Below are 27002 nucleotides of genomic sequence, written 5' to 3' on the forward strand. Positions count from 1 at the left end.
CAGGGGTAGGGTGGTGGTGCTCCAGTATGGTCTGTAGTTGTCCACTGGGTGTCCAGGCCCTGGGTTTCCCAGGTGGTGCAGGCCAAGGTCAGCCCCCACCTGTGTTTTGCCTGGGGCCACCCTGCCTGAACTATATAGAGGAATCTGAGATGTCTGCTACTTATGCTGTGCTTGGAGATGCCCAGGCAAAGCCAAGCTGTGAATCCAGGCTGGCTGCTGCTACTGCCCTGCCAGGGGCCACGTAGCAAGAGGTACAGGGACTGGGGGCTCAATTATGCCAGCTATTGCTTGTTTGAGAGGATTTAGGAAGTTGTGAAGCATGAGCCAAGATCAGCCAGTCATATGGAAAAGCTACTGTTAATAGCTATAAGTCAGGTGGGATTGAGTCTTAGGGAATCTCTAGGGCAGGGCAAACAGGTTGATGGAGTCTCAGATGTGGCATGCCCTGCTGGTTCTGTTGCTCTGCCTGCCTCTCTCTCTGGGAGAAAGCTGTCTCCCAGCTCTCATCTTGATGCCAGACACTTCAGTTCCTCCCTGTGTGCCACTGGTGTCTTTCAAACTGTTACTCTGGTGCTGGAGCTCAGAGGGAGTCTGAGTAAGCCTGTGTGTGGGTTTGTTAAGTGGAACTGCTTGGGACCACAGCAGTTTCCTCCACTGACTCAATCCCTGCTGGTTTCTGCAGCCCGGAGTTACAGGGACTTCCCTTCCTGGTACTGGAACCCTGGGGTGGGGCTGGGACTCCTCGCTCCTGAGATATCCCTCCCTAATTTTTACCCATCACATGTGGATGTGGGACCAGACCATTCTGCATCTCTGCCTCTCCTATGAGTCTGGATGGATGCGTTTTCTTCAATTCCGTAGTTGTCAGACTTCCGTTCCACTCGATTTCTGCTGGTTCTGAGTGATGGTTGTTCTATAATTTAGTTGTGATTTTGATGTGTTTGTGGGAGGAGGCAAACCATGTGTACCACCCACCACCTTGACCGGAAGTCCCTGTCACGCCTTTAACTCTGCTTCAACAGGACTCTCGACACCAGTGCACTCAACAGAGTTATCACTACTGAACACGTGTTTGAGAGCCCACGGCGTGGCTTGGAGTCTCCTGGGCTAATCCAGACAACTTTTCAGTTACCTTAAATTTTTGTAATTTGTAAGCTTGCTAAGGGTTACAGTTCTATTTATGTAAGATTAGTTACTGAGGCTTTGCAAGCATTGTTCCAAGTGCTTTACAAAGGCAAACTTATTCACTGCTATCTGATGTGGTGGATACTTCTTTTTTTTGGTGGGGGAGGTAAAAACTGACACTCAGGTTAATGAAGTTGCTCTAGGTCACATAGCTAGTAAGCAGTGACTTGGGTTTGAACCCAGGCTCTGACGTGTCTTTGGAAAGAGGATGTAAAGATGGGCAGGGAATTCCCTTCATAAAATGTGGTTTTAAGACTTCTCTATTCAAGAAGCACCTTCTGAGTGAAGCCCTGTGGTGAGAAGAGCATGCTTTTTAGTACCCCATCCAGTGTCAGACATTCTGAACTGTAAGTCCTGGAAAAGCCAGTTTATGTATTAGTAAGATACTAAATATCAATTGTTATTCTGGAGTACCATGCCTTAATATTTGGCTTTTCTGACAAATCAAGATGTTAGTCTTTGTAACTACCTCATAGAGAAATATATAGGATACTGGTGAGCAATTTAGTCAGTAAAAGGGGGGGAAAACACATTCGAAGAACTATTATCAAGTTAGTTGGAGTTGGCCCTGGCTGGTGTGGCTCAGTGGACTGAGTGCTGGCCTGTAAACCAAAGGGTCAGTGGTTTGATTCCCGGTCAAAGCACATGCCTGGGTTATGGGTCAGGTACCCAGTTGGGGGTGTGTGAGAGGCAACCACACACTGATGTTTCTCTCCCTCTCTTTCTCTTTCCCACCCCCTGTCTCTAGAAATAAATAAATAAATAAATAAATAAATAAAATCTTTTAAAAAAAGATATTTGGAGTTGGATGTTTTCTTGTCCAGGGTTCCAAGCTGTGTTTTTATACGTAAGACTTGACTATAGTTGAAAACAGGAACAAGAGAAGGTTGCCTCTTTCCTCCGAGGTAGATCCCTGACACAGAAAGCCATTTTGAACCTTGCCCTTTGTTCACCAAATCCTGTGTTCCAAACCCTAACTCTTAGGCATGTTACCTTCTCGGATGGCTTTCTTGCTTGCTACCTGAGTTAAGTCGCCTAATCCCTAATTTCAACAAGCTTTCCAGATTTTTGAAACAGGAGTTCAAGATACTAAAACTTGTGCTGGCGGCGTTTTGGATCAGGGCTTTCCACAACCGAGGCCACTCTGAAAGAATCATGCACAGGAAAGGGCCTTAACAGACCCTCGCTAGAGCTCAGCTCCACAGTTCACAAATGGGGTGAGGCATTAAAGGACAAAAATTCGAGTAATGTTGACGATCTAATTGGCTTTGTTAATGATTCATGAGTTGGCAGTAGCAACCCATCCAGCAAATAGAGGGGAGCTCCAAGGAGTTGTTCGAGATGGAGGGGTTTCATAGGCAGGAGGGTGGGCCAAGGAGGTTAAAAGAGTGGTTCCTTTCAGGCAAGGTCACCATCCTTCAGGAGGCGGCACGGGGTCTTTTCAGGAAGCTTACCTCACAAGTGATCAGGAAATTGCAGGCTGATTAAGATCCCACTCCTCGGACAGAATGAAACTGCAATTAAGTTAGGTATTGAACCCTGGCTGGTGTGGCTCAGTGGACTGAGCACTGGCCTGAGAACCAGGGGGTTGCTGGTTTGATTCCAGGTTGGGGCACATGCCTGAGCTGGAGGCCAGGTCCCCAGTAGGGGGCATGCAAGAGGCAATCACACATTGATGTTTCTCTCCCTCTCTTTCTCCTCCCTCCGCCCCTCCCTAAAAATAAATAAATAAAATCTTTTAAAAAATTAGGTATTGAGTCTTAGTGGGACTTCCCACTGTGACCCCATTTTGGGGCTTTCTTTTTAGCAGGTGCTTCTGGCTCCTATTAATATTTCAGCAGATTGTCTCTTTTTGGTCGTGTAATTGCTCTCTCTCTCTACAGAGGTAGTGAATGGAGAATTTTCCTTAAGGTCAGCATTTAATGAATTGCCCTGCTCTGGCTGCTGTAGTATTCCAGGCATCGATCTGATCCTACTATCAAAATTTCCTGGAGAGTGCCAGCAGATCTGGCCTCGGTCTTCCAGGAACTGTGCGAAGAGCAAGACCAATAAAATGGCATTGGTCTGATTAAGATAGCATAAAGTATATAAGATAAAGTGGAGTCATTTATGTCAGCTAACGTGGCTGTCAGCCAGCCATGCCACTTTGGTTCAAGAGGAAAATACCCTAAGTCAGAGTAAACATCTGGCAAGGAGACATATCTGCCCACGCGGTCAGAACAGACAGGTCTGGCAAGGAGACACACTTGGCAAGGAAACACACTTGGGATATTTGACCGCGTGGGCAGATATATTTCCTTGCCAGATGTGTTTACTCTGACTTAGGGTATTTTCCTCTTGAACCAAAGTGGCATGGCTGGCTGACAGCCATTTTAGCTGACATAAACGACTCCACTTTATTTTATATACCTTATGCTATCTTAATCGGACCAATGCCATTTTACTGGCCCTGCTTTCCACAGACTGCCCTAAACCAATGAGTTGAGTAGCCTGAGGTTTGTGCTGTTTACTACTTCTGTGGGAGGTAGCCCTAGGCGCAGGACCTATCCAATAACTGGATTGGGCCTTGACCCTGTCCATCATCCGAAGGCTCTGGGCGGTAGGATTTGGAAGCTAAGCACCTCCTCTGGAAAACTAAGCGAGTGTAGAGAGGTGAGGGCAAACTGTGCGTGTGTGCGTGTGTGCGTGTGTGTCTTCCTCCTCATTGGATGGCTACCGTGTCAGTCATACTGTGCTCTGCTCCTGTTGGCCGGAAGGCTCCGGCTGGTAGCATGGACTTGGTGCTGCTCTCTCTCGAGCTGCAATCCAGGCGTGTGACGTCTCCTGTATTTGTTGTTGGGGTTTGGGCTCATTAATTATTCATTAGGTACTTGAAAGGGCTGCCGCGATTGGTAGCTGAGCGCCCTTGTCGATCGTTTCTTAGCTGGAGATACGTGTAGCTCTCCAGGAGCGGCTGGAAAAAGTTCGCATAAATTATTCCAATAAGGCATGGGGCGGGACTACGCATAGATTAGACAAATGAGCCGGGGAGGGATGGGAGGCCGGTACGAATTAGCCTAAGTTATTAAAGATGGCGGCGGAGCGGAGTCGCTCCCCGATGGACTCGCCGGTCCCGGCCTCTATGTTCGCCCCGGAGCCTAGCTCCCCGGGGGCGGCCCGGGCCGCGGCGGCTGCCGCCCGGCTACACGGCGGCTTCGACTCAGACTGCAGCGAGGATGGCGAGGCGCTTAACGGCGAGTCGGAGCTGGACCTCACCAGCAAGGTAGGCCTGAAGGGAACCTGGAGCCGAGGGGGACAGGGCTGAGCCAGTCCGGGCAACGGCAGGGGCGGGAAGGGCTAAGCCCACCCACTTGCCAGTGCGGTTAGTGTGCGGGGCTTCCGGGCTCCCCTGCGGGCCATCCCCTCACCCACCGCCTGGCCCGGGGGTGCAGCCGACCCGCCTCCCGCGGTCCAGCTGGATGGGGGTGGGGGGCATCACAACCCCTCAGCTCCGCCACGTGGAACACGGGTGCCCGACGCTGGCAGCACCCCACTCGGTGCCGCCTCCTCCGTGACCGAGGTTTGGGCAGGGGGAGTGGAAGCGCGGGAGGATCATCAGGTCGTCTCCGGGGGGTGGGGAGGCGTCCCTTCCTGGTGTCGGGAAAGGAAACAGAAAGTAGTCGTTGAGTCGGGCAGAAGAATGTCTCAGCTATGCCTTCTTTGCGAATCCACCCAAAACAAAATTGAAAGGTGGACATAACCCACCATCTTGCCATCCTGAGAGTGGAACTACAACTTGTATGAACGGAATAATGAAGGACGTTGCAAATCTTGTGTTTTGAACTCTTTACAAGGTGGGCAGGAGTTAAGGTCTCACCTGCTTGGCATGTGAGGGCTAAAAAAGTAAGTATAAGACGTAACTGGTGTTCTTTAAGGTGCTTAACAATTGCTAAAAGAAGAATACTAGCTTGGGCGTCAGACAGGGCTTGTTTCTGCTAAATAAAGAGACAAGCCCTAGGTGGGGTCACTTGCTCACAGGTCAGCAGACCAAGACTTAATTGCAGTTTCAGCCTCTCCTAGGTGTGGGATATTAAACTGTAATTTCCTCGTGGACACCAGACAGGTAATCTGCGTAAGAGCCCCCTGCCACCCTTCCCCACCGAAACGGGTGACCTGGCCTGAGACAGTCCTTTTTTTTTTCCTAGGAACTTTCTTATCCTGCCCAGTTTCCTCTAAGAGTCTTACATTTTGCACTATTCAGATGCTGCCCAATTCATGAGTTGTTCAATAAAGCAATGAGATCTTCAAATGTACTTGCTTGAATTTTGTTTTTTGTTCTTTTTTTTTTTTTAACAGATTCCTTTCCTGCCCTGCCACTTAAAAAAGGCTCTGTGACCTTGGGAAAGTTTCTTAACCTCTCAGTTCTCCAGCTGCGTCATCTTTTAAGTACAGGTGGTCGTAAAGCGAGAGATGTGTTGAGACACCTAGTGTAGCCTCTAGTACATACCACTCAGTGAATGTTTGAAGAGAACTGAGTAACCGGTCGCTCCCTGTGCAGATTAATAGCGGCCGATGGAAGACAGAACACCGACACCCCTCCTGCTTGTCGTTGGAGACCTGCAGTAGAGATGGTTGGGACTTTTCACATGGCGACGTGGTGTGGAGCTTGGTCCCAGCTGGAGACAACTTGTCCCTATAATCTAAGCAACCAGCTCTCAACTGCTGTTTCTCCCTTAGTGGCAGCTGAGTTCTGAGAAGCCAGTGGTCCAGCCTGGTGCCTCTAATGCCAGAGCGAGGATGGCCAGACCGGGAGAGGGAAGGTCAGGGAAGTGTGTGAGGCGGTGTGACGGGGCAGCACTCAGGGTACGAGTACAAGCTCTGACCAGTCACCTCGGGAATTGTCAGAGGTGTGCTTGACTCAAGCAGACGAAGTGGATGTTAGTTCATGGTCAAGGTGCTGAAGAAATCTGAAAGCAGTTGGGGAATTGCAGAGTGCATTTGCAAAGAGAGTAATGACCCTCATTTCCTGGCCAGCTTATTTACTGCTCCAGAACAGGAGAGTGTTACTTTGGCACATAGCTGGCGAAGCCTGCCTCGCTGTTTTAAAGTTGAGAAGCTGTATACCAGGTCTGTCCAGAAGGTATCCAGCCACGTAATAGGAAACATAGAGACATTTATTGAAGAAGATCCAAGAAGCAGTGTACCTAGGACAATGACGCCTTTGTCCCCTTCAAAGTAGGCACCTTAGGACCTCACACAGTTCTCCCAATCGATTAGCTGCCTGGTTATACTTTCCTAAATCTCACCGATGGTCAGAAATCTCTTCCCTTTCAAAGGTGATTTTAGTTTTGGGAAAAGCCAGAAGTCGTAGGATGCCAAATCGGGGCTGTAGGGGGGCTGAGTCCCCTGGGCGATTTGATGTTTTGCCAAAAACCTGCCCAGGATGGGATGCATGAGTGGAGACGGTGTCATGATGAAGCTGCCAATCGCCAGTTGCCTACAGCTGCGGCCTTCTGAATCTGAATAGTTTCTGTGGAGCAATGTTCAGGCTTAACGCAAAATTTGATGCAGATTTATTGCTCTACTCGCTCAGTCATTTGAATGTGACAGCCACACAGTCCACATGCTCACTCGGTGGCGTCTACCGCCCCCACTGACTAGTACAGCGAAGTCATTGTTCACGCATGCGCATTCCCGCTCACTCCCCCCGCTGCCAGGGTACATCGTTGTTGCGCAAACTGTTCTTGTTATATTAACAATGGCTGGACTCTTTCTGGACAGACCTCGTATATTGGTGATACCGAAAAGAAAACTGACCACGTGGAGGGAGAGGAGGGATAGGTTGGTAGATTGATTCCTGAGGAAGAGATTACAAGCTATAAGTTTATACACTTAATACAACTGTACATGGAGATCTAAGGCTCTTCTGAATGTTTCCAAGGGGAGAGACAATTCCTAAACTGGTGGCTAGTCTCAGCCAAGAAGGTGGTTTTGGAATAATTGTGAGGACACTGTACCCAGCCCTTAGGGAGCTGTGGACCAGATGCTTACATGTTACCTTACTTGGTCTCTACGGTGGACTCATGGTGCAGGTGGTACTATCTGCATGTTGTAGATTGAAAAAAACGAGAGGTTAAGGTCTTCATCCAAGGTCAAACATGAGTGGTTAGAGAATGGGACCTGATGTGCCTATTGGTAAATGGTGTCCCCAAATAAGTAGTTGATACTTTTGAATGTCATTGGCCCAGATTTGTAAATGATGGCGCTAATACCCACCTTAGCGGTCATGGTGTTTTGTGGATGAAGACAAGTCTCGGCAGCAGTTCTTACTGCCGATGTTTAAAAATACCAAGATAGCCAAGGCAAGATGGAACCGAACTCTCTTGTTGTTGTGGCAGCCGTTGGCCTTGGGCGGAGGGCCTGACGGTGCGGGAGGTCTCTGTCCCGGAGCGGCAGGCCGCGGGGAGCAGACCTGGGCGTGCAGGTGTGAGGCCATGCTTGTCAGTTTCTAGCCATGGTGGCAGGTCCTCAGTCATTGCCGGTCTTCCCCTGCTGGTTTCAGACACTGTCATTTGGGGACACTAGACATCTCAGCTCACAGAAGGCCTCAGGCTCAAAGACTGTGTAAGGAGTGGCAGAGAGGACATGCGGGGGCCTTGCAGCTGATTTAGATGAGGGTGCCGTGGGGTGCAGCCAGGGTCTCTGGTCGGGCTGTTAATCTGCTTTGGCTGTGGTGCTCGCCTAGTGAGTGTGGTCCTAAGGCTGTTGGTTTCTCTTCTAGCTGGTTCTAGTGAGCCCTACATCAGAGCAGTATGACAGCCTACTTCGGCAGATGTGGGAGAGGATGGACGAGGGATGCGGAGAGACCATATATGTCATTGGGCAGGGATCAGGTGAGCATAGTTTTCCTTTCACTTTATTTTTTAAAAATGACTTAGAGCACATGTTCCATCTTCACCCACTCTTCTTGTTCAGTGTCCGCGGAACTGCCTGGGAGGACATAAAAGGGCAGCGTGACGATGTTACTTCCCACCTTAATGGTCATAACACGCTTGACGTTAAAGACGCGCTTTCCAAGCTGTTTTACAGACGCTTCCTTTCTGCCTCCGGTGCTCTCCATTCGTGCGAAGGTCTGGAATCAGGCCTCCCCCGGGCAGCTCCAGGTGCCCACTGTGGCCCGGTTTACACATCCCACCGCTACCTGTTGTCTGCTGAGCAGAAAAGTTCCGTGATCCTTCTTGATGCCAGCAAGAAGCGGCCACCCCGGAATCTCCCTCTTCAGCAAGGCTTCCCTGCCCCGACCACACTGGCCACTCTGGACGGCTGTGGTAGCAGAAGCCCTCGCTCCGCCCCCCGCCCCCGTGAGGTCCACAGATGTGTGGGCTCGCTACCTACTGGGAAGAACCGGTTATTGCACGCGGCCCACTTATTCCTTTGTAATGGACTGTTTGTAGAGGAAGGCAGCCTGCGGAACAGAATCCCAGACTATATCTTAGGCATTTTCCCCTCGCTGGCCAGTCCTAGTTTAACTTTCAAACCAAGGCCTACTTAACACTCATCTTCCTTGCCACATCATCTTTGCTGAGATGGCAGCGGGGTGTGTTAATGACTGTTGTGAATTTAGCCTGCCCCAGAACTTGTCTGTCATCTTTGCAGGGAGCCTCCGTAGGTCTCAGCGCATCATTAAAGGAGCAGTTCTCTTTGTTGAATGTAGGCTTTGTAAAGGCAGATAATAATTCTTTTGTAGACTGAGTTTAAGATGGAGAAAAATCTCAGAATCATTCTTTATTTGACAAATAACTATTAAGTATCTTCTAAGAGCTTGATACTGTTGCAAAGCATGTTTGAGTACTACAACCTGGTCTCTGTGCCAGGAAGGAAAGATGGCATGTGTACGGATAACCTCAGTGGAAAACAGCATTTGGAAATACTGTAGGAGTAACATAACACAAGGAAGAAGGGCTTGATCGCCAAATATGGCAGTGCCTTACTTTGAAATATTTTTCTTATCTCTCCTTTCCTTTCCTTCCCATCTTTGTGGCCGCCTCCCAGGTTTCAGGTCTTATCACCTTTAAGGAGGCTTGGTCCGAGAGATTGCTTGTCCGAGAAAAGGGAGTTGGTTGGCGTCGGGAGTGCTTGCAGAGATAGCAGGGAGAGCCGGGCTGCGAAAAGCCGCTTGTGTGCCGACGGGGGCGTCCCTGGTGGGCCTCCGAAAGCCCCTGCGCCCGGTGTGCACGCGGCCCGCTGTCCGAGGGCGAACCGCTCAGAGACCACTCATGCTTGCAGAGTCGAAGGAACCACTTCTAGATCAGTTTGGACAGATGTTGTGACTGTTCTTTGAAGACCCAGTTTCTGAAGATACCCCCTCCCCCATTTCCTTAATGTGGACTCGCAGGGAATTGTATCACACCTTGGCAACTCACCACTAAGTAACCCTCTCGTGGCAGAACACCAGAAGTCAGACGTTCATTAACACACCCACACACCAGGCATTATCGTCGCACCTGCCGGTTGGATGCTCCCGGGGTCGGAGTGAGTCCTTCCTGCTGGAACCCTTTAGAGGCCGTAACTAGTCCAACAGGTCGGACCTCAAACAGAGGACGGCCCCAGACGCCAGGCGCCGGGGGCGGCTCCATCGCCCGCTTCCTGCGTGTGCCTCGGGCTTCACCTGTTCATCACTTCCTTTGCCACCCGACTTCTGAGGGATTTTGTGTGAATAAGTTAGACATGAAAAAGTTGTGGGCGGTACGGAGGACTGTGCGCTCTCAGCATACATCCCTGATTTAAGATTGGTCTTTCGAAAGGGGGCGGTCCGGCCCGGCGGTCGGTGGGTTCAGGGGCTGGAGCCTGCAGGTCTGCGTGTGCCCGCCGGCCCTTTAACTCCTCCCAAAGCGGGGGTGGTGGCGGTGTCACCGTGAAGGTGGACACTTAGCCTACAGTAAGCGTTACATAGATGTTAGCTAGTACTAGTAGTTGCAGCAGTAATTTTTTAAGGATTCCAGGTTACAGTTGATTTGCCATGAGATTCCTTTCCAAAAGAACCGCCTTAATTCATCAGATACCACGTTACGATGTTCGGAGAGCCAGGTGCTGTATGAAAAGTCCAGGCAGTGAAGGAGGGGTGTGAGGTCTTTGTGGGGGGTCAGGAAAGGCTTCAAAGAGGAGCGCCCCTTGAGCTGGGTCTCAAGGGTGGGCAGGGGTTCTCGAGGTGAACGGAGGTGGTAGCGAGCAAGCAGAGGAGGCCACACGCACAGAGGCCCAGAGGCCCTGGCAGCTGGAGGGGGTTGGTGGCCCCGTGGCGATTCAGGAAGCAGGAGTGTGGTGTGCGAGGTCCGGAGTGTCCATCAGGAGCGGGGCTGGACAGGGAGGCAGGGCCCAGATCTCGAGGGTCTCTGAATGCCGTGCCCAAGGCTTTAGACTTCGCAGAGAACCTTCGTGTCGCGTGGAGCGGGAGCCTGCCTGTGGGAAGGGTCAGCCGGATGGCGGCGGGACAGAAGTCTCCCCCAGGGCCTGGCGCGGGGGAGTGTGTGGCCTTGGGTGGTGGGACTTCGGGGCTTTTCTCCTTGGCCTTTGTCTCCACTCCTGCTGAGCAAGGAGTGCAGTGCATGCTGGGAAGCCTGACACAGCTGGGGGCGTTTTCTGGGGGCTCTGGGTAGACAGGGTGACGACGGTGGCTGCCCCCTGGTGTGGAAGGGGACCTGAAAGCGTTGCTTTTTGTTGTGTCAGAACCAGGAGATCGGGGTGTGGCAAGAACGGCTAGGCTAGCGGGCCTCCTCGGAGGACCTCTTCCGGCAAGTTCTTTTCTAACCCCGACGTCCAGAGCCAGGTCGGCCGTGTGTTTAGAAACTCCTCAGCCCAGCTGCTCCTTCTTGGTCCTTTTGTTTTGCGTGTTACAGACACCTGGGACTTCATATGGGAAAGGCGTCCCAGGTGGGGCATCCGGGGAAGGTTGGGGCTGGGCCCCTGCCCTGAAGATGCGGATGTGTAGTTGGGGAAGACACGCATCTGGAGCTGTTCTACGAGGTGCGGTGTGTGGTGGAGGCCCCGAGGGAGCAGAATGGGCAGCGTTCTGACAGGCAGGCAGAGATGCCACAGCCAGGATGCAGGGCCGGCAGAGCACAGGGACAGGGGGCGGGGGTGGCACGACAGTGAGCAGGGGTGCGGCAGAAGCAGAGGAGGCCTTAAAGGAATGGCACCCACCGAGCTCTGCTGGGCCCGGGGAGCCACTCCCTCCGAGGCTTTGACCTAGGACCAGACAGCGCGGGAGCTGTGCTTCGTTTGCGAACTTGGGCTCCTGTCTGCGCAGGAGGGCTGGCGGGACAGACGGTTTGGGAAGGCCAGTTCGGGGTCTGTTGTGGTGACCGGGGTGGACCAAGGGCCTGGATCGGACTGGTGGCATTGGGTGGCAAGAAGAGGAGAGCAGGGACACAGAAAGAAGGGCAGGCGTAGCGCTCGAGTCAGAGTCAGGGATGAGTGTGGAGTGCTCTCGGGCGACCGGATGGCTGTCGCCCGTAACAGGGAAGGCGGGAGGACGAACTGGTTGGTCTGGCAGTAGGAAGAGCCCTCGCCAGAGGGGAAAGCCCGGGTTTGCAGGCAGAAGACCCCCGCTCTCACAGCCCCTCTGCCCCCTACCCGCTCTCAATCCTGTCTGGGTTCTGTGTACCCCACTGCTGGGTGGCGAGAGAAGGGCTTACCGCACAGGGTGGCCGTGAGGACTAAAATGATGAAATTGTGCTAGTTTTTTGCACTGTTGTTTAAAGGGAGGGGGTGGGGTTGTTGAGTTTAGATAGATATCGGGCTTCTAGGAGTCATCCAGCCATTTGGAAATTCAGTCTGGAGTTCTGGGGAGGAGACAGTGGTAGAAATTAATGTCTTTTGTAGTTTCCGGCATGACATTTGGAGCCACAGAGTGAGGTGGCCGAGGGGAATTTCAGAGGGCAGAGAAGGGGCCCACCGGTCGCCCCTGGAGAAGAGGAGCAGGAGGAGCCGGCGGCGCAGACAGAGAACCAGGAGGACCCGGACAGCGGGGGTGGGCGGCACGGGAGTTCCTGGTCACTGGAGTTCCTGCCGGAGGCCAGCAGGCAGGGCGAGAAGTGCTTCAGGGGCCAGGGCAGGGGGGCCGGCAGCGTCAGGTGCTGTTGCAGTCGGGAAAGGGGCGTCGGGTGAGTGGTTAGAAGGCCTTTGATGGCCTGGAAGCTAGTTTCTTCTGGAGCTGTGAGTAAGATGCAGAGAGTCGGTGCGTGATGGTCAACACGTCTCAGTTGCACCTTTGAGACGGTCGGGGGTAAGAGGAGTGGAGGAGCCGTTCGCTCGGGGGATTCTCTCCGGGGCAAGGGAGGAGGGGGTGGGTCTCCTTCTCCCAGTTTCGGAGCGGCTGGAGCCTGATTGTCAGGGGCGGGTGGGCAGCTGAGGAAGGAGAGAGGGTGAGAGGAGGCGCCCCCGGTCTTTGGGAGGCAGTGAAAGGGAAGAGGTCTGGCCTGCTGCGAGCAGCCCAGGGACAGAGTGGGAGTGCGTGGGAGTGATGAACCATGTGACAGGCACCTGGTGGGAATTGTCATACTGTCGGCTCTCAGCAAGTGATCGGCTGGCTCGTCCCTCCCTCGTCCTGAGCTCAGACTCGTTCTCCCATCTGCTTGCTGGACATCTCATTTGAGCCACCTCAGTTAACAACCTATCCCTAAAACCATTCTTAAATTCTCTCCCCATTTTCCTTTGTCACCATCCTCATTGCTGCTCACCCGGACTATTAGAATGACTTCCTACCTGGGCTCCCTTTTCTGGTCTCCCACTCGGCAGTACGCACTTCCTGCTGCCGCCCGAGATCTTCCTATCCCCCTCGGTCCGGCCACGTGACTCCCTGCCTGCACCCCGAGGCTCCCACCGTGTCTCCCGCTGATGTCTGTCTGCATCACCGCTTCTCCCTCTTGTGTGGTCTGCTGCCACCTGACCTCCTGCTCCCCAGCACGCCGGGCTGCTGCGCGGCCCTGAGTGTGCTGGGATCCGCGATGCTCCGTGCTTAGCTGCGCTGCCTGGGGCGTCTCTCCTCCTCTTCTGCTGGCCCGTTTTTCACAGTCGGGGACCCAGCACCCTGCGGAGCTGACTTCGGCTTCCCCAGGCAGTGCCCGTGCTCACGCTTCACGCTCTCTTCGTGCTGACGCTGTCTTTGTACCGTTCTATGCAACACAGCAATCGAGCTGTACTGCAGTTAATTAACTTGCTGTCTGTCCTGCGGGGCTGTCAGCCCCCTGAGGGCACCTGTATCCCCGGGGCTCGGCCTGAGGCGTGGCCTGCAACCCAGCAGAGTCTCGGTGGTGACCGTTGCATGAACGAGTGAGTGCCCTGCTGCACGGGCCGGCTGTGGCGCTCTTCTTCAGTCCTGTTAACCAAGTGTGCCCCAGCTCTTACGTGTCGGGTGCAGAGCTGTGCTCTTCTCCAGTGCTGGGGGCGGGGGGCATGGTGAGGAGTGTGGGCTGCCCGGCCGGCCGGAGCACTGAGGTCTGGGCTCTCATCACCAGATGGCACCGAGTACGGGCTGAGCGAAGCCGACATGGAGGCCTCCTACGCCACAGTGAAGAGCATGGCGGAGCAGATAGAGGCCGACGTCATCCTCCTGCGGGAGCGGCAGGAAGCTGGGGGCCGCGTGCGGGACTACCTGGTCCGGAAACGAGTAGGAGACAATGACTTCCTGGAGGTCAGGTGAGGAGGCCTCAGAACAGTTCGGGGGTCCCTGCAGCGCGACCTTGGGGTCCAGGGCTTCACAGAGTCACCCCCCACCCCGCCCCTGCGGCGGGGAGAGTGTCCACAGACGCGATGGTGCCTTTCCGCACTTCTGCACGTCCCCGGGCCTGGACACTCCCCCTGGGGAAGAGTGGGGGCGATGCCAGCCCCGCGCGTGCGTCCGTGGGCTGCGTCCTCCTTCCACTGGCCTGGGAGGCCGGAAACCGGCCTGGTGGGGGAGAGTGTTCGGGGGCCCCTGTCCGGCAGCTTTGGGGAAATGAGCGCGGGAGTTAGGGGAGAAAGCCACCGTGGTGGCGGCCCGGGTCCTGATGAGTGGCTCCTTCTGCGCCCTGGATAACACCGTCTGGAACATTCCCGGGTGCTTGGCCATGGATGGAGGAGCAGTGAGCTGGAGAGGCTCAGGAGCAAGCCCGTCCGGACAGAGTCAGCTAGTGGCTTCCCCTTGGCTCCCCCGCTCCCTCTCACGTGGGTGTCCGGGTTTGCGCGCACGCAGGGTCGCAGTGGTGGGCAACGTGGACGCTGGCAAAAGCACGCTTCTGGGCGTCCTGACGCACGGGGAGCTGGACAACGGCCGGGGCTTTGCCCGCCAGAAGCTCTTCCGCCACAAGCACGAGATCGAGTCCGGCCGCACCAGCAGCGTGGGCAACGACATTCTGGGCTTCGACAGCGAAGGCAACGTGGTGAACAAGCCGGACAGCCACGGCGGCAGCCTCGAGTGGACCAAGATCTGTGAGAAGTCCACCAAGGTGATTACCTTCATCGACCTGGCTGGCCACGAGAAGTACCTGAAGACCACGGTCTTTGGCATGACGGGCCACCTGCCTGACTTCTGCATGCTCATGGTGAGTGCGGACGCCTGGGCAGCGCGCGTGCGAGAGCGGGCATCCGTCTGAGGCCGGAGCCTGTCAGCTGGGGGCTCGGACGCTGGTCAGGGGGACAGGCTTTGCTGGGTGCCTCTCCCTGAGCTCTGCGGTCTTCTCAAAGGACCTCTGTCACCTGCTCCCCTAGTCAAGACTCAGAAGGGATCCCCTGAGGACAAACCAAGGTATCTGCAGGCCTCTCATTTTTGGAGAGGCATGGGGGAGGGTTTCTTCTGGGCCTTGTTCGTTACCCCCAGAAATGGTTTCCTCTGGGGTCTGGCTCCTTTGAGGGGGCAACACCTGGCGATCTGCTCAGAGAGGGCGGGTGGGGGGAGGAGTGGAGAGCACGGGCAGCAGTCAGGAGGGGCCTGTGCTGAGGCGTCTTCCACAGCCTGGAGGGAGCGCACTCGCGAGGGTCTGCGTGCCGGCCTGGAGGGCGGCAGCCTCTCCATGAGCAGCCGGCCCGGCTCCTTGAGAGCTCACCGGCCATCACCATCGGTTTTTGCGCAGCTGGCTTGCGTGGGTGAACTGAAAAGGAGAAAGGGAGCGGTGGCTGTGTGTCACCTCCTGTCCTTAAGCTTGTGCACTGTCTGGGCCCCGCTGCTCTGCTCCCCGACGGAGCGCAAGTCCGAGGGCCGCCACTGGGTGGCAGCTTCGAGGCTCCTACAGGGAGAGAGCGTAGGTCCTACAGGGAGAACGAGCACGTTTCCGTCCGCAAGTCCTTCTCGAAGGCCTTCCCCACACCCCAGTCCTCCGGCAGCTGGCGTTGATGAGCGTAGCCAACGCAAGCATCTGCTCGGAGCCAGCGCCGGCAACTGCCCGCAAAGACCGGTTCTCCGGCCGAGTCTGCCGGACCGGAGGCGGAGGAGAGGTGGAGCGCAGGGCGGAGGCTCCGCCCACTCCACCCAGGGTTCCTGGGGCCTCAGCAGAGGTTTTGGTGCTGGTCCACGGGGCAGGGAGGTAGTAAGAAAGGGGCAGAAATCCGTCAGTTTAAGATGAGCATTTTTCTGACTGAGCTGCAGTCAGCAAGGCCAGCTATTGGAAGCGTCTTCACCCAGAGGAAACGTTATATATTATTATCTGACTTTCAGGCCATGATTCAAATATTAAAAATGTTCCGAAGAAAATAATGACATATTTCATCATTATTTCACGGCAGTCCATTACCAGGAGGAGGGAATCTGTAAAATATATAGACCATGGCGGCTCCCTGAGGAGCCGGAGCTTTTCCTGTCCTCCCCCCCTTTCCCCAGGGCCTGCCCTCGCCCTCCCTCTCAGTAATGTCCGCCCCAGAGGGTCCCTTGAGGTTTAAATGTCATAACGCATGTGAAAGGTCCAGCACACAAGTAGCATGAATTAGGTGTTCAAGCATCTAAAATGCGTTTTTAAGGGGGAAAAAAGCAAGGTGCATATAACATGCTACCATTAAAAAAAAAACCGTGAATGGATGGCTGGAAAAAGCAGGTGTAAGACGAGGTGGGGAGCACCTGAGACGCATGAATCCTCGGAGACTGCGCAGTGGATGCCGTCAGGAGGCCCTTGTGCGTCTTTGTCGCGATCACAGCAGGAGACACGGGAGCTCTTGCTCTGCGGGTCTGTGTGTGTGCTGAGCGCTCGGGGGCGAGGGTCACAGCGTCCCCGACCTGCTCTCACACGGTCCGGCCAAAAAACAGAAGCAGACGAAAGCCACACCCCCCGTCTCGTACACAGATAAGTGTGGCCGAATGTTCATTGTTGAGTCTGAGTGGCGAGTGTGTGCCACTCATTATACTCTTCTTCCGAGTCTCCCGAATGTGTGAAACTGGGGGAGAGAACACACACACTTCCGCTGGTGCGGGCTCCAGGTGTCTCCGGGGGGCGCACGAGGCACTGGAATGGCCAGCAGACATAGGAAAGACGCCTGGCGCCCCCAGTCACGACAGACATGCGAATCAGAGCCGTGATGAGCCGGCGCTCACACCTGTGGGGATGGTGCTCCCCCACCCCCCACCTCCAAGTGCTGGCGAGGAGGCGGAGAAAGGGGAGCCCCCGCATGGTGCTGTGGGATCGTGCGCCGGGTCCTGTTCTGCTGGAGGCCGCAGTGACGGAGCGTGCTCTCGCTCCTGCCCTGAGTCTCTGCGCCCGCTCAGCAGCAGCCTCGACCTGTCTGCCTTGCCCTGACAGCTCTTTCCGTGTTGGGGCAGGTGGGCAGCAACGCTGGCATCGTGGGCATGACCAAGGAGCACCTGGGCTTGGCGCTGGCACTCAACGTGCCTGTTTTCGTGGTGGTCACCAAGATCGACATGTGTCCTGCGAACATCCTGCAAGGTGAGTGGCGCCTCCGGCCGGCAGCAGTCGGTCCGGGGCCGCCGCCCACGGTGGCTCCATGGTGGCCTGCTGCCAGGGCTTCAGCCCAGAATCTCCTGTTTCCTTGTTTTGCGCTCAGGCCCGGCCTGGGTATTTCATCAGCCCAGAATCACCTTTTCCTCCCCTGCCCATCTCTCGGTCTGAGCACAGTCTAGAATTATCCCCTGCACTTGTCCTTTCTGGTTCCAGATGCAACATATTTTTTTATAATTGATGAGAGAGAGAACAAACATAGATACGTTGTTCCACTTATTTACACATTCATTGGTTGATTCTTGTGTGTTCCTGACTGGGGATTGAACCCACAACCTTGACGCATCAGGACAGTGCTCTAACCAGCCGAGCTCCTCGGCCACAGCCAAGTGCAACCAACCTACCTTCTTCCTTCCTTCCTTCCTTCCTTCCTAGACTTCCTTTATTTATTTTTAGAGAGAGGAGAAGGGAGGCAGAAAGGGAGGGAAACTGGCATGTGAGAGACACATCGATCAGTCGCCTCTTGCGCGCCCCAGCCGTGCACCCGGCCTGCAACCCGGGCGTGTGGCCTGGTCGTGAATCGAACCGGGAGTTGGACAGGGACCTTTCCGTTTGTGGGATAATGCCCAACCCACTGAGCCACACCGGGTGAGGCCAAATGCAAGATTCTTAGGGTCTCTGACCCTGTACCTCTTTCCAGAGGGCCGCAGGCAGGTGGCATTGGGTTATACCGTCTGAGCTGCACGTAGGTGGCGACATTGGGGCAGAAGGTCTGATGACCTGTCGCCACCAAAGGCTTCAGAACAGGGTGGCAGGGCCAGGCCTGTGCGTGCTCCTCACTGCACGGCCGGCAGGGGGACATGGAGCGGTGTCCTTTGGGCGGGCCTTACAGGGCCTCTGCCCGTGTCCAAGTGTCCTGGGGATCCTCTTCTCAGGGGCCTTCAGTTCCAGGAAGCAGAGCATTCTGGGAACATTGTCCTTGTATTAAGGACATTGTGTCCGTATTAAGACCCCTTCGTCACTTACCAGATGCGGGTCTTCTGGAGACTCGAGAGAAGCCCAGTGGGTTTCAGACGCGCAGCCTTGGCCGACGGGCCTTGTCTCTGCCTTCCCGACCCCAGCAGGCGAGCGTCCGCTGAAGCTCCGTCTCCCTCTCTGCTTCCCCAGGCAGTGCGGCGTGTAACACTGCCTCCTGCTCGCGGCACTGGTGCAGGGGCCTGTTTTGCCCTGGAAGCCGGGCCAAAGAGAAGGCCGTGTCCCCCTAATTCTGTGCACCCCACCCTTCCAGAAACACTGAAGCTGCTGCAGCGCCTGCTGAAGTCGCCGGGCTGCCGGAAGATCCCCGTGCTGGTGCAGAGCAAGGACGACGTGATCGTCACGGCCTCCAACTTCAGCTCCGAGAGGTAGTGGGCTGGGGGCGCTCCCTCCTGGGCAGGGATGGGCGCGGGCGAACAGGCTCTTGTGGTCTCAGCCCGAGGTCCCCCGGCCGGCAGTGTGGCCCGGGGGCTCTGTCCAGCTGAGACCTCAGCGTCCCTACCGTCTGCGAAACGGGGGTAATCTGCCTTCTCCGCAGGGCTCTCGGGAGTGCTGGGCGCGTTCTGTGGAGGGCACCGGCACCGCGCCTGGCTGCTGCGTGGTAGCCGTGCGCCACTTTTATAACTTCTTGCACGTTTTTATACTGCCTTTCTCAAAAGCTCCTGAATCTCAAATCACTTCAGGCCTGTACTCATTAAGGTATCCTTTGATTCCATATGTTTTCTGGATGTCTGCTTTGTGGCACTCTTCATGTAGAAAGTGAGGTTTCAGTGTTGACTCGGGCACTGTCCTTGTCCTCAAGGTCAGCTCCTTGGCCAGAGGCACTCTCTGAAGTTAGATGAGTCTGTTCCTTCTCCCAGAGTCGTGGGGGTGCCTACAGCTGTCTGCCTCCCGGCTTGGTCCTGTAGGACAGGACCCTGGTGTCCTGGCCGGTGGCTCTGCCCCGATGCTGTCTGCAGTACTGCCATCTGGCCAGCAGAGGGCGAGCGTTTCGGCCGCCCCCATTTTTGCCTTTGCCTGTGCTGTTCTGTGCAGCGCTGCTCTAGCAGCTCTAGCAGCTGATCTTGCAGAGTCTGATTAACCCTGGGTGGGAGGCGTAGGAGCCAGACATAGTTACATGTGACAGGGACCCAGCACCTTCCAGAGCTGCAAGGAGTCGAGTGCCCTCGGGGAAGGGTTTCCTGGAAGCAGCAGTGGGGGCCATGTGCCCCGGAGGACGAGAGGGTTTGGTGGTTGGGTGAGAGGGAAGGAGTTCAGGCGGCAGGACCGGAGCGACCAGATACATACCTGGCAGCAGAAAAGGACCAAGCTTTTAGGAGAAAGTGCAGTTCTCTGGTCTGGCTGGAATACGGGCTTTAAGAGAAATAAACCCGCAGAAATGTTAGGAGGGGCATGGGGGCTGCTCTCTCTGTGATGGGGAGGGGTACGGCCTTCAAGTGAGCGTGCGTGTGCTCTAGGAAGGCGCAGTCATGAGCACCTGAAGCGGGGCAGTGGGGGGGACAAACAGGAGGGGACAGGTTTCAGAGACAAAACGGAGTGGAGGAAAAGGCCTTCGGGTGGAGCCCTGGGAGGCAGGCGAGGGGCAGCAGGGCCGCCCTGGGGGGGTCCTCCCGCACTCCCGTCCTGCGTCAGGCAGGAGCCGGCCTCCTGAGCGCCCGTCTTCCTCCCTCTCCCCCCTCCACTTAGGATGTGCCCGATATTCCAGATCTCCAACGTCACCGGCGAGAACCTGGATCTGCTGAAGATGTTCCTCAACCTCCTCTCCCCCCGCACCAGCTACCGGGAGGAAGAGCCCGCTGAGTTCCAGATTGACGACACGTACTCCGTGCCGGTGAGCGGCTCCTGCCGGGCCAGGCGGGAGGCGGGGCGGGCACTCCCTGTGAGCTGTGCTGGCACTCCTGGCGAGCTGTGCTGGGTCGAGTCTGTGGTGGAGAGCGGCTGGCCAAGTGGGGATAGACTTACCGGGCCGGGTCTCCTCCCTCCGCAGGGCGTGGGGACAGTGGTGTCGGGGACAACGCTTAGGGGCCTGATCAAGCTGAACGACACGCTGCTGCTGGGCCCGGACCCCCTGGGGAACTTCCTGCCCATCGCCGTCAAATCGATCCATCGCAAGCGCATGCCCGTCAAGGAGGTGCGGGGGGGCCAGACGGCCTCCTTTGCGCTGAAGAAGGTGAGTGTCCGTAGTGCCGGAACTCCCCCGGGGTCCCCGTCTGACGGGGCCCTGGGCCGCTGCCAGTCCTCGAGGCTGCTCTGCCAGCCAGGGGCTGCCGACCTCACTTTCGCAGATGAGGAAACCCAGGCTCATCAGAGAGCCTGCCTGACATGCCCAGGAGGGCGCAGGTGGTGAGCGGGAGAGCCAGGACTTGGACCCAGACCTGCCTGCCTCCTGAGCTTGTTTCTCCCTCTAGTATCTGAGCAGGGTGTCCACGCTCGGGTGAGGGCACACAGGCATCTCCCTGCTGTGTTGAGGGCCCCTCGACAGGGCCACTGGGGGTCCATGCCAAGCCCTCGTCCCATTCAGCCGTCTGTCGCCCAGGGGTTGGGGCGAGTGCTGCCTCTAGGGCCGCCTCCTCTCTGCCGCCCAGGTCACCCAGGTCACCCAGCAGAGCGGGCTGCCTTCGCTCCCTCCGACGGTCAGGCCGCGCGCGCCGGCCTTTGCCCTCATCACCCACTTGACTCTTACCCGTCCCTCAAGGCCCAGCGGAAAGGTCACTTCTTGCAAGAAGTCTTTCCTGACCCCGAACAGCAGTGTTTAAGCTTCCCACGGCACCAGAACCTCCCCAGAAGGCCTGTGGCCCGGCGCAGTGAGGGCAAGGACGCGTCGGGGTGGTCCTCAGCCCCAGAAGGACTCCTGGTCCTCCAGGGTTGGGGGTGAAACCCTAAGGCTTTAGTGGCCCTGAGGTCTGGGGTCCCCTCTTTCTTTTAGATTAAGCGCTCCTCCATCCGGAAGGGCATGGTGATGGTTTCTCCACGTTTGAATCCCCAAGCGTCCTGGGAGTTCGAGGCTGAGATCCTTGTCCTCCACCACCCCACCACGATCAGCCCGCGCTACCAGGCCATGGGTAGGTGTCTGGGGGGTTGCGGGCTCGGGAGGCAACCCTTCACTGAGTGCCCCAGCTTCACCTGCGTCCGAGAGGCAGGTCTCCGTCCTGTTCAGTGAGGTGTCTTTTCCGCCCACGGGCCATAGCGTTTAGTCAGTCCTGCAAACAGACCGAGTGCCGGCCGTGTGCATCCTCGGTGCCTGCTGGGTGCCGTGGTGCGCCAGCTGGTGCCCGGTGCTGGGGACAGAGAGCAGATAGGCAAGGGCCCCGCCCTGCAGGAGCTGACAGTTGAGAGAAGGCACCATAGCAGACACAATGCCCCGTAGTCAGGGACATGGAGCGTGGGTCCAGGGTCGGGGGCCTAACCAGAGGAAGAGGCAGGAGAGCTGGAGGCGCAGTCAGACCCCGGTGCACCCCGGCTCCCTTGGCTTCCCCGGGCCCCCGAGGCCTCGGCCTGCCACAGGTGAGGTGGGTCCCGTGCTCTTACTCACCGCCTCCCCTGCCCTGAGCCCAACGGTGGCTCCAGCCTGTCCTGACCGGGCTCCCTTGGCAGTGCACTGTGGGAGCATCAGGCAGACGGCCACCATCCTGAGCATGGACAAGGACTGTCTGCGCACGGGGGACAAGGCCACCGTGCACTTCCGCTTCATCAAGACGCCCGAGTACCTACACATAGACCAGCGGCTGGTGTTCCGGGAAGGCCGCACCAAGGCTGTGGGCACCATCACCAAGGTACGGCCTGGCAGGTCTCACCTGCCTCCAGCCGACACCAGGGGCCACGGGACCTTGAGCTCCGCAGGGGCTTCTTGAGAAGCCCTGGGCGTCTCCTGGACAGCCAGGGGCAGAGACGCCAGCCCCCGCCTAGGGAGAGCGGGAGCAGTGTGCGCCTCCTGGGGGGCAGTACTTGAGGTTTTTTAAAAGATACTTATTTATAGAGAGAGAGGAAGGGAGGGGGAAAGAGGGAGAGAAACACCGATGTGTGGGCCCCAGCTGGGGGCCTGGCCCTCACCTCAGGCGTGTGCGTGGACTAGGAATCGAACCGGCAACCCCTCGCTTTGCAGGACAGGGCTCAACCCACTGAGCCGCACCAGTCAGGGCCGTACTTGAGATCTGTGATAGCCACCCTCTCCGAGTGTGTCCAGCTGCGGAGACCCTCCTCAGTTGCTTTCTGGCAGGCTCCGAGTTACACTTGCCCCAGCCGCCCGTCGCAGGGACGGCAGGGCCCTAGGGCTGGAGACGCAGTTGCTGTTCCTAGAGGAGTCCCGGCCAGCGCGGCAGGAAGAGGACCTCGCGCCCAGCTCGCAGGGCTCTGGCAGGCCGGGCCCAGGCAGGGGGCTGCGCTGTGTAGGAGGGGCCGAGGTGTCCCGACTTTCTGCTGGAGCAGGGCCCAGGATGGAGCCCTACACGGCGGGGCGGAGGCAGCCTGGGGCACTCACTGGGTAGGGAGGGAACAGCTCTCCATTCCTCTGCCCCTGCTGCGGCCCTCCTGCCGTGGACCCTGGGCCCTGCTCCAGGACCGGCCAGGCCGGGGTGGGGTGGGTGAGAAGGCCCCGAGGGGGGGCGGGGGGGAGCAGGCAGCTGAGCTGACGTCCCCGCCCTCGGCCCCGGCCTCACCCCCGCCCCCTTGGCTACTGCAGCTCCTGCAGACCACCAACAACTCCCCGATGAACTCCAAGCCTCAGCAGATTAAAATGCAGTCGACGAAGAAAGGCCCCCTGAGCAAACGAGAAGACGGCCCCTCCGGAGGGCCGGCGCTGGGGGTGCCCCCGCCTGGAGATGAAGCTTGCTCTCTCGGGGCGTCGCAGTCAGCTTTGTCCAGCAGTCTCCAGCCGACGGTGAGCGTGCCTGGGGGGGCACCTGGGGGGGACAGGACGATGGCAGCTGTGCCTGTCACCACGGTCGGTGAGGGCGACGTGTAACGGGAGAGTTTCCGCCACACCCGCGCACGGACAGAGGGCGTTCCCCACAGTCCAGGCACGCGGGCGCTTCGGAGCGTGCGCCTTTGTCTCTGGGGGCGGTGTTTCTCCAACTTGGAGGTGTGGCCTGCGTGACGTCAGTTTAATTGGTCCTGATTAGCGACTGGTTCCACCTGTCAGTTTCCCTGCCCCAGTGCGGCTTACAGGTGAGGGCGGCTTACAGGTGAGGGCGGCGTCTGCAGGTGCTGCCCATAAGGTTGCAAAACTGTTGCCCTCTCTGCTCTCCTGTGCCCCCTCCCCGACATGACGCCTCCTGCGGGGTCGGCGGCCTTGGGCCCCGTGTCACTGCGCCTGCCGCTCAGCATCCCCTGCCAGCACCTCGCCCCTGCCCGAGCCTCTCCCCCGTGGGCTCCTCCGTGGCGGAGGAAGCCCTCCCCTCCTCTCTCCACCTGTCGGTGGTGGCAGGGGTCGGCTCCTGACCTCTCGCCCCCTTGCCACACCACACCTGCCTTCCCTCTGGCAGGTAGGCAGGGCCGCGGCCCCGGCTCCACTGGACCGCAGTGATGGCTGCTCCGGCGGGGCTGGCCCCGCGCTGCACCCCCTTGGTCTCAGGCCCCGTCTTCCTGCGGCCCCCGCCCCGCTGCTGTCCTCCGCCGCTCCCGGGGGTCACTGCTTCTCACGCTCCTGCTTTCTCTTCCAGTCCAAGCCCAGCAGCGGGGGCCGGCGACGAGGGGGCCAGCGTCACAAGGTGAAGAGCCAGGGCGCCTGTGCGACTCCTGCCAGCGGCTGCTGAATTTCCTCCGCCTGCCCTCCCACCCGAGGGGTTCTCCCGCTCTGGGCCTGGGCAGCCCGCGCCCGCCCTCAGGCCACAGCCGGAGCTCACCATTCCCCGCCCCCTGGTTTCTGGGGGCCTTGTAATTTATAAGCTGGGGGAGGCGGCCAGCCGTCTGCCGTGCTGACCACCTCCCACCCTCTCGCCCACCTTCTTCCTCACTCAGTTTTGTACCTCTGGGCCCTTAGTTTTTATTCTTTTTATTCTCTCTCGTGTGTGTGTGTGCGCGTGGTGCAGGAGTGGCCACTCGGACCCTGGCAGTCTTCCTCCTCCCTCCCTCGAACACCACTGGCTGCCTGTCCATTCATCTGTCCGTCTGTCCGTGCGTCTCTGTGAGAAGCGTTAGGGGCTGTCAGGGGCCGAAGGGGCCCAAGGGTGCCCGGAGCGCCTCTGTGGAGCTGGCTGCTGGGCCGGGGGCTGCAGGTGCAAGTGCCGCGGCCCCCAGGAGCCTCCTTCCGGGACTCGGGCTCCTCGCAGGGTGGGCGGTGCTGGCTTTCTCTTCTCCCCCCTCCTCCCCGCTCTCCCCCTTAAACCTCACGGCAGACGATGTCAAAAGCTCTTCAACTGTAACCGTAGACGTGCAGAGGGAGAGGTGATGGGATTGTGGGCCCTCCCTACCCCTAGCTCCAACCCTTGCCGCCGACCCAAAGGCAGCTGGTGGCTTTTCCTTCCCCCTGGACACAAGCCTGGGTTTGCCTGGCTGGTCAGCGCAGCTCCCGCTCTGCGGGTCTGCGGAGCAGGAGCGTCCAGGGAGCCGCCTCCTGCTGGGACTTGCACTCAGTCTTACTGGGTCTCGGGCCCTGGCGAGCAGAGCGGTGTCACCTGCTTAGGGTCCTGCTGCTTTTGGTGGAGAGCAGCTGCTCCTCTGAGCCAGACTGGGCCTGGGCCCCCCCCCCCCCCGCTTCCCGCCGTGCCCCTGCCTCGTGGCCCCAGTGCGGCAGCTGCAGGCGCGCAGCAGTGAAGGGCCCGGCCCCTGTTTGGGAGTCCTGAGTGGGGTGCAGTGAAGGCAGGTGGGGGCAGTGAATGCGACTCCTCTAGGCCCAGCAGAGAGAGCAGCAAGCGCTCCGGAAGGGTTGCCACCTGGCGTGGGGCTGGGGCTGCGTGGCCATCGGCCAGACATGGCTGCCCAGGCCCTGAACCGGCTGGTCTGAGCTGGGGACTGAAGCCCTCAGTTCAGGGCAGGCTGCTGGGCGCACGTGTGCCCTTTCTCTGGCCGAGGCAGACGCCCAGCGGGCTGGGTCCTTCCTCAGCCTCGCCTCCCTGTCCCCAGCCTTTCTCCTTCCCTTCCCCTCCCTGACTGCTGGCCCCTTCACCTCCCCTCCTCCCAACTCTACTTACCGCTGACCTGGGCCGTGCAGGGACCAGACCAGCGCACTAAACAGAAAGCCCGCCCCCTGTGCAGCCCCTCCAGGTGCCACTGGGAACGTCGTTGCTCGCCTGCCCTGCGCCCCGGTCTCTGGCGCGGGGTGGGACTGGGGGAGGGCCCGGCTCCTCCGGTCAGGCAGGCGTGGCCCAGCACCCAGGCCCTCCCACCAGCTGTGACCCGGGACGCCTTGCCAGCCGCCTCGGAGCCTCAGTTCCCTCCTCTGCAGCAAGAGGTGAATGCTTTCGGGGGTCGTAACGACTCAGGGAGAGGATGGACGTGAGGCCCTGATGTGCCCGGCATGGGGGAGGCGCCTGGTGCGTGGTCAGCACCCTGCTCACCACTCGCGCTGGTTTCCAAGGCCACAGCAGAGGCCACAGGCGGGGACAGACCGGAAAGGAGAAGTGTGGCGGTGACACGTCTCTGGTGTGGCTGGGGCTGGGCCACGTGTCTCGCTGACTCCACGGGCTCTGAGGGTGGTGGTGGTGGTTCCCTTGTTCTAGTTCAGGAGACTGCAGCTCAGAGGAGCAGGGCCCCCAGCGGGTCCCTGCCGGCCGCAGTGTGTCCTTTGGCCCCGTCTGTCCCTCTGTCCGCTGGCTGCTTCCCCTTTGCTTTAGACTCTGGTTCTGCTTCCAGGGGCCGCTGCCCCCGGATGCCTTCCCAGTTGCAGGGCTCCAGGGTGGAGCACCCCCTGCTCTGTCCCCACGGCGGGTGCTGTGGAGTTTGTGTTTCCAGAGGGCTTGGCCAAGGTAGAACCCCAGAAGAGGTGGGACCCCATTTTGTGTGAACTCTGGCCCCTGTGAGCATAACCACTGTATGTTCAGAAGCTGCGGCCTCCGCCCTGGCCTCCCCCTCAGTTGCGGGAGGCTGGTCCAGATCTCTGTGGTCCTCGGCCACGCGGGCTGGCGGCAGCGTTTCACTGTCCTCGGTAGGGACTGCGGAGTTCCTGGGGGGTCTCAGCCCCACCAACTGTCCGTTTGGAACAAAACACCAGCCCTTTTGTAGTTGACAAAGAATAAACTTGTTAATCTGACGATCGCAAATGGCATCTTGTGACTCAGTCGGCACCACCGCTCTGGCTCGCTGGCCCCCGGCCCAGTGCGAGGCAGGGGAACACGCAAGTGGGGTCGGGGTCGTGGGCGGCACCAGCAGAGAAGGTGGTGTGAGCGGCGCCAGGAGGGGCCACAGGGTTTGAGCGTGTGCGGGCGGGCAGGGCGCCCAGGCCCAGACCGCGGGGGACGAGTTCCGGGGGCTCCTCCACTGGGGCGCTCAGGGGTGGCTCCTGTGTTGAGAAGTGGTGCCTGAGGCGCAGCAGGTCAGGTGTGGCGTGAAAGGGGAAGGCGGCGGGCAGTTGGTGGGGGCGCGCCCTGTGTAGGACTCACTGCCGCCCAGGACGCCGAGCCTTGGAGTCCAGGAACTGGCCCAGAGCCTTGGGCTGGACTTGCACTCCCGCCCCACGAGCCCCGCACTGACCTGTCCCTCAGCGGTCCCCGCAGCTGTGCTCAGGACTGGCCCTGGGCCAGGCACCATGTGGGGACAAGAGGCATGTGTCTGAGAGTCCCGCTGGGGGCTGTCCCCGCCCTTTGAGCACCTCGTTAGCGATGCTGAATCTGGGGGCGTATTTAGGGGAAGGGCCAGGACCTGCTCCCCTGAGCTGGCGGACTCTGGCTCTTCAGGGGACCCCCTCCTTGCCCCATCCAGCACAGATATACGAGGGGCAGATCTCTAACTCCC

At 58.2% G+C, this 27002-nt stretch overlaps 1 protein-coding gene across 2 annotated transcripts; it reads left to right on the plus strand.

Moving 5' to 3' along the window:
• Positions 1-4116: 4116 nt before the first annotated feature.
• On the plus strand, positions 4117-26302 carry GTPBP1 (GTP binding protein 1). 2 transcript variants are annotated; one of them, XM_028533000.2, is made up of 12 exons: positions 4117-4447; positions 7946-8057; positions 13680-13860; positions 14396-14744; positions 16946-17069; positions 18370-18484; positions 19803-19947; positions 20104-20286; positions 21043-21178; positions 21711-21889; positions 22795-22992; positions 23774-24613. In XM_028533000.2, exons 1-12 carry the CDS (start codon positions 4256-4258, stop codon positions 23864-23866), a joined length of 2007 nt encoding a protein of 668 aa, XP_028388801.1. In that variant the 5' UTR covers positions 4117-4255; the 3' UTR covers positions 23867-24613. The 2 variants fall into 2 exon arrangements, with proteins under 2 accessions (XP_028388801.1, XP_028388802.1); XM_028533001.2 differs by lacking the exon at positions 7946-8057 and having other exon boundaries at positions 4245-4447; positions 23774-26302.
• The last annotated feature ends 700 nt before the right edge of the window (positions 26303-27002 follow it).

Source organism: Phyllostomus discolor, chromosome 2 (assembly GCF_004126475.2).
Source record: "Phyllostomus discolor isolate MPI-MPIP mPhyDis1 chromosome 2, mPhyDis1.pri.v3, whole genome shotgun sequence".
NCBI classification, from domain to species: Eukaryota; Metazoa; Chordata; class Mammalia; order Chiroptera; family Phyllostomidae; genus Phyllostomus; species Phyllostomus discolor.

Coding starts and splice junctions, on each gene's coding strand:
- GTPBP1 (XM_028533000.2), top strand. CDS start 4,256: ATGGCGGCGGAGCGGAGTCGCTCCCCGATGGACTCGCCGGTCCCGGCC. Junction 18,485..19,802: donor TCCAACTTCAGCTCCGAGAG/GTAGTGGGCTGG, acceptor CCCTCCACTTAG/GATGTGCCCGATATTCCAGA. Junction 19,948..20,103: donor ACGACACGTACTCCGTGCCG/GTGAGCGGCTCC, acceptor CTCCCTCCGCAG/GGCGTGGGGACAGTGGTGTC.